At 40.7% G+C, this 6734-nt stretch overlaps 1 protein-coding gene across 1 annotated transcript in view; it reads left to right on the forward strand.

Moving 5' to 3' along the window:
- AGPAT4 (1-acylglycerol-3-phosphate O-acyltransferase 4) overlaps positions 1-6734 on the forward strand; it is a 222095-nt gene that overhangs the window by 179584 nt on the left and 35777 nt on the right. The window contains exons 6-7 of the mRNA XM_019526946.1: positions 4539-4641; positions 6468-6543. Coding sequence (XP_019382491.1) covers positions 4539-4641; positions 6468-6543 — 179 coding nt within the window. The remainder of the gene's footprint in view (positions 1-4538; positions 4642-6467; positions 6544-6734) is intronic.

A 6734-nucleotide genomic window follows, 5' to 3' on the forward strand; every position in this document is an offset into this window, starting at 1 on the left:
GGGGGGGGGGGCAAATCCCTTGTGTGGCTGCTATCGCCCTGTTGGAAGGCAACATAATATGTATTCATGAAACATGTATTACAGTTCACTTTATTATTATGATAAGAGACTTGCTTTAACACTCTTAGATATATCAATAAAACATTGTCCAACTGATCGCGCCCTCTCCCTCTCTCTCTCTTTTATAGTGGTCTTTTGTTTTACTTGTGAAGTAACATGGATTTGTGGGTATTTTACAGAGTGACTTGGATTTTTTTTATCAGGCATTTTTCGGTTTTCCAATAGGAAACACCAGAATTCCTGCTAGGGAGGCCAGTGACAGGACCCTGCCTGCTCAGAGCTGGTACCTTGGACCCATCTGGCTGTGGTTGACCTCCTGGCCAAACAGAACCAGGAGGACATGCTTTCACAGTTCAAAGCTGGGCCTGAGAAGCTCCTGAGAGTGAGTAGACCTGAGTTACTTGCCAGGGCGGCTTTTTATACTGCTGGAGACAGCACAGGTGCTGGTCCTGGGCTCTAGCTTTCCCTGGCTGCAGATCTGGGAGGAGCCAGGCAGGGTTATTTTGCCCCAAGTGGCACAACTTGCTCCACACCAAAGTGCGTGTCTGGGCATGTACACTGAAGGAAAAAGCCCTGGCTCAAATTTGCACCGCTTCTATTTGAGCTGCTGCAAGCGCACGTGCTTGCATGTGTGGACGTGCCCATAGGGTTTGTGTGCATGTACTAAGTGGACTTTAAATAAGGCAACTTAACTAAGTCGACTTAAGGTACATCGAGCATATACACATACAGCCCCTTGACATGGTAGCAGCCATCTTGTGAGCTGAGTTGATTTGACTAATGTGACTCAAGAAAATACACCTGGGGGCCGCATACAAATTGACTCTACTCCACATGTATGTATACTCTGACAGTTTAAACCAACTTAACTGTAAGTGAACTTAACTGTCAGAGTTAGTATTCCTATACATATCAGAGAGAAATGCTAAGATCTTGTTCAGTTCTAAGCTGGGGTTTACAACAGCCTTGACTGCAGTTTGTGCCAAGGTAGAAAAACTGCTGTTTTGAGAAACCAGACAGGTTGCAGTCTTTCCAGCTCCCAGGTGCAAATGAAATGTGGAGTACATAGTTATACTGTGCATCTGTTTTGTCTGCTACAATCAAGATTTGAATCATCTTCTGCCAAAGCAGATTTTGTAGTCTAAACATGCAAAGCAATTATTTTTTGTAGATAATTCAGGCAAAGTTTGTATGGACGTGGCGAAACTACTAGCATTTGATATGTGCTTGTTCAAGTACTCCCTTAGTTTCAGGTTATCGGTTTTTTTCCAAAGGTATGTTGGCAGCAGTAAATGGCTCCGCTAGCTTGTATGTAGCTTCTCTTCTCGTTAAACTGCTTTCAGTGGCTCTTTTAAACATTGAGGACATTGTCATTTGTTTTCTGTTCTAACGTCAGCCTCAGCAGAACCTTGTTGCTTTATATGCGATTCCTAAATGGGGATCAGTGTGTGTTTGTTTGTTCTCTATACATCCAGAGTCATGTTGCAAGATGAACACAACAGTTTAAGACCATCTGAATGCAAGGTTCCTACAGGGAACTGCATTACACATTCCTGAGCTGAGATGTATTTAGCTTTCTTGTATTTATTTTCAGTCGTCATCTTCAGACTTCAAACTATTGCATTTAAGATGGTGCTGAAACATTTCACTCTACTGACCAACGCCTTCACTTTTTAATCTACGTCACTACAAGCAGACACAGAGTACATCTACATGTGCCTCCATGGAGCAGTTGTTACTGTGCCATCGTTTAGTACTTCCTTAAGTTGCTATGCCATCCTGGCACCACATGGTTATTTTTAGCAGCTATGTTGCTGTAGCAACACGCTATAGCAAGGAAGCTCATCACTACAGTGGTGTAGTGGTGGCATCACAGTTTGTGCCCACTGGCACTACGTCGCTGTAGCTCATTTGCTATGTCGTTGTGGTGTCTTGCACAGACGTGCCCAGTAACTCTCAATCGCGTGATCTATGACTATAGCGATACTGTCTTCGTATTGCAGTAAGCATTCTATCCCAGAAGAGCGCACACCAACTGCTGAAACTTCCTTAGCCTGACTAAGGGTTTTTGAACCTGAAAGCTTGCTTAAAAATTGTTCTCCAACTATTTAATTGGTCTAATAAAAGATATCAGATTCACCCAAAGAACCTTGTCTGCCAGTAAGCATTGGACCATTCCAAAACAGCATATTATATGACTAATACACATTTTTAAGTTGATTTCACAAACAATCCCATATATTTCATATTTTCTGCAGAACTGCAATTTAAGTAGATAAGTAGACCTACTTATTGAGGTGAAATTGCTTTTACAGCTCTTTAGCAATACATGTGTTAATAGGTATGTTCACACAGATCACTTTTTTTTTTAACTTTACAATGAAAGGATGTATTCTTCCTTATCTCATGCTGCACAAATGATAGTGTTAGCAGTGTGTTCAAATGGAGTTTGGATTTTTGTCTGGCAACTTATCAGATAACAGCTTAAAACACTTTGTAAATGCAGATATTTGAGTGTGTGGCTGGGTTGGATCCTATGCAGAAATTTTAAAGAAACTCTTTGGCATGTTGGATAATTTTTCTCCCCCCCACCCATAGTTCTGTCTTGAAGCACCAATGATCCTAAAATTCCCTATTCACTTACTGTGCTACATGTTTGAAGGTTCAATTTCTTTCAACAGGCGTGAACACAAATTGAATCACTTTAGATTTTGTGCCCAGACAAGGGCAAGTGAAAGGAAAACTGGGTCATGTTCATTTGGGCTTGATAAGTAAGCATGAGATTTTTCCTGCTCAAGATGTTTTATACAGGAAGTCTGATCTCACAGTTGCAAGGAAAATCGTGTTCAGTTTTAAACCAGACATTTGTATTCTGGGTACAAAAGAGAAGATTATGGTTTATGTGAAATATTTATGCCAAATGAAGTATAGTGGTGAGCCTAGGTCCCTGTAAACCAAGAAGGTGTTCTGGCTTAGCAGATAGGCCTTCTCGTGTGCCCTTGCTTAGAAAAGAAACCACTTCTGGAATTTACCTTGTTCTTGGAAAAATCTTTAAAAGAAAAATATTCCCAGAGTTTCTTGCCGTAATTCTTTTTTTTTTCTCTCAGCAAGAGCTTTCTGATTTATTTCAACCCAAGAAAGCATTTTATTTTGTAGATTAGATTGACTCTCTTCAGCTTCACATCTAGTCAGAGTGGTGAATGTGACCTGGTCACACAGCTCAAATAGGCAAAGATTCCCTACAAGGTTCATTATTGTCAGGTCACTAAATAGGACCACTACAATACACAGAAGCCCGATACGTGCATGCAATTATTGTTGCCGTAAGTCCTAAAATTCATAACATGATGCACAGTTGACTCTGCTGATTCTGTGACCCCACCGGTAAACGGTATGTCAAAGGATACTTAATACATAAGTTTGTTGTATTAAAGCTATTGGACCTCTAAAATCTGTTACCTTGTTAAACATAATACAATAACATCAACATTTAAAAAAAAGCTCCATCTATTATTAGGTGCTCTTGTATGTCTTCTGTTGAAACTATATACTCTGGTTCTCTGTGTAGTTGGGGGGGGGGTTACAAATGCCTTAATCGTAGCTGGAAAATATTCAGACCATCTGCTAAATTACAGAAAACTTGTTCTCCAGTGATTTGAGAACTTGGCTGCAATTTTAGTTCTGTGAAACACACAACCTAATTATTCTCATCCTAGTTGAATGCCTGCAGAGTGATATGGGAATTGCTAAACAAACTCAGACTAATAGTCTATGCTGGTACCTTTGACAATGGCTTGTTGCAATCAGAGAAGGGTGCAAGGACCCTTGTTGTTGATGCAGTAACACATTTATGGGGAAGCATGTGTCTATCCTCAAGCAATTGGTGGTGGTTTATCCTGGAAGAAAAGGGCATATTTCATATATAAGCTTCCCTCCTTTCCCAGTCCATTGTGGGTGGCTACAGTGTTGTTGTTTGTTCACATAAATGTCTAATCCCTTTAAAAAATCTTGTTCAATGCTTTGCTTTAACTTCTTGGAGCACTGAGTTAAAAATGTAACAATTCTTTAGCTTGGTGGTGGGGAGGGGTGACTGTTTCATTTTTGTCATAACTATTTTAAATTTGTTTCCATTCAGTTTCCTGGGGGGCGGGGCAGTTCAGTCATGTACTGAGTACCTATTTTATCATTCCTGCCTCTTCTCCCCAGTCCCCTGTTCCTGAAAGTCCTTCTATATGCCTTGCTTCTTTCAATGTTTTTGGGCTTGAATTTTCCATGGTATCTTTACCTTGGTTACAGATTGACCTATGGGACTGCTGCCTGGAGGCCGTCTTTCAAATATACCCTTTGTCCTGTATGCTTCTATATTGCCCATTTACTGCTTATACTAAAGGCACTTTAAGTATCACTTACCAAGAGGACCCTATCTTTTTAAATATTAAACAACAATTACAAAACTCTCATCTTCTCCATTTTTATAGTTTCAGCTGTATATGATTCCACGCTCAATTTTAGAAATAATGAAAATCCAACTTTGCTGGGAGTTTTAAGTGGGAAGAAGTACCATGCTGATTTGTATGTAAGGCAAGTATTCTTTTTTTCTCTCTCCCCTTCTTTCCTACTCTTTTTTCCTTTTTAAATGAAGGTATCCATTCTGCTTATAAGCAATAACACAGGTTTCTTTTCTATTACCTATAAGAAAAGGAAATAAAATCTCAAACCATCTTCTAAAGTGCTTGATGCTGGTCTTAATTTTAATAGGGGGAGTTGCCAGACAGCACACTTCTGTACATTGTGGATCTGTTGATTCCCATTGATCATTTCAGTGATACTGCTAGACTGAAGTCTTTTCCTGCTCTCAGATGATTTTTTGCAATGTCATATATGTCAGTTGTTCAATATATGTCAATTGTGACTCCTTGGCTTTTTTGCCTATGGCCCTAAGATTCTCAAGTGATCTAGCCTCTTAAAAACTAACTAGGCCAAGGACTATTTAGCTTCCAAGATTTAGATAATATTGGGAGCATCTACACTTGCAATTAATTCGAAGCAATAAACTCTGAGACAGTTTTACACCAGGGTTTAGTGCTCCTGGGAACACTGTTAGAAAGTATGTCTGGGACTGCAGCATGTTGAGCTGGGTCAGAGCAACCCTGTTTGGCAAGGGAGCCCCGAGGGTCAGCCTGCCAACCTAGGGCTGCTCCTGCCCAATTTTTTTTTCAGCATGCTGTAGAGGGGCTGGCTGGGGCACAAGGGTACTTCAGTGCAGGGATACCCAGCAGGCAGACCCCACATTAAAGCACCCTTGTGCCCCAGCCATAGCCAGGCCAGCTTCTACACATGCGTTGCTGCAGAGTAAAAGAACTCCACCATAGGATAGTATTTATGTTTTGTAAGTATTAAGCTATGGTGGAGTTAATGAGCTTACTCCATCCTAATAGCTCTTCATGTGTAGATGCTGAGACCTTTTACTGCAGAACTAAATAGGAAATTCAACAGTAAACATCTCATGTAGATGTGCCTATTGGATGTGTTCAGGTGGTTGTGGCTGCAGGTAGATGCCATTTAATTTTTTATTTTTTTTTTTTTAAAGCATGCAAGTGCTGTTCAGTCAGTCTTCAAAAAGCTAGATGATTGTGTTGCAGTCTTTTAGGGGGAGCTGTGGTAAGCAGCAGAAGAGTTACTCTGTCCAAATAATTGCAACTAGCTGCTCTATGTGAGCCTGGTATTTGTCGTTTGGCTGGGAACATGGAAAGAGGAGAGAGTCTCCCCTGTCAGTGGAGAGATCAGTAAGGTTGAGTTTGGGTAGTTTCGTGGTCAAACCTGCTCTATTGGTCCCTGAACAGAGGTGGGCGAACAACACAGACTATCAGTAGGTCCCCATAATCTGATTCAAAGGCTTATTCTATCAGTTGGATCTAGGCTGCTGGCCACTGGAGTCAGAAAGGCCCATCAAGACTGGGAGCCTAGTGCTGTAATTCCTGCTATGCTGTTATGGCTAGCACTGCCTGGGTAACACTGCCCACAAGTTCCCAACTTGTGTCACTGAAATTGGCATATGGCTTATTTCTGAATTTAATCCCATGTTTGGAAGCCCATCCATAGGTTAAATTCCCATGGGAGGAAGCTAATCTCCTTAAATTTATTTAGAATTAGAAAAACATAAACCGTTTAAATGGAAAAGGACTTTAATTACCTTACAGTATATTGTCAGCTACAGATAAGTCTAAGGATTGCACTTGAAACTACACATCTCTTTCAGGTATTTGTAGCATGACAAGAAAAAAACAAAGTAGCTTGACTTGTGTGAAATAAATCTGTGCTTTAACTGACTTGCAATTTTAAGCTTCACATTTAAACAGGTTGAGTGTCATGATTGCTCTTTGCTATCTCCTTTTTGTTGTTTGCAGACGGATTCCATTAGAAGAAATCCCGGAAGATGAACAGGAATGTTCCAATTGGCTCCACAAACTCTATCAAGAAAAGGTGAGTGTATTCATAGTGTCACAAAGTAGTAAGGCTGGAAGGGAACTCCAGAGGTCATCTAATTCAGTCCCCTGCCTGAGGCAGGATCATCCCTGTCCAAATCCATTGTCTAACCTGCAAAACCTACACAGTCAAACCTGACAAAAGCACAAGACATAACAACCCTAACCTGCCATGGGTAAAGCAGGGGG

The sequence above is a fragment of the Gavialis gangeticus genome, unplaced genomic scaffold (genome assembly GCF_001723915.1).
Source record: "Gavialis gangeticus isolate Ggan-Ray unplaced genomic scaffold, GavGan_comp1, whole genome shotgun sequence".
In the NCBI taxonomy this organism is placed as follows: domain Eukaryota; kingdom Metazoa; phylum Chordata; order Crocodylia; family Gavialidae; genus Gavialis; species Gavialis gangeticus.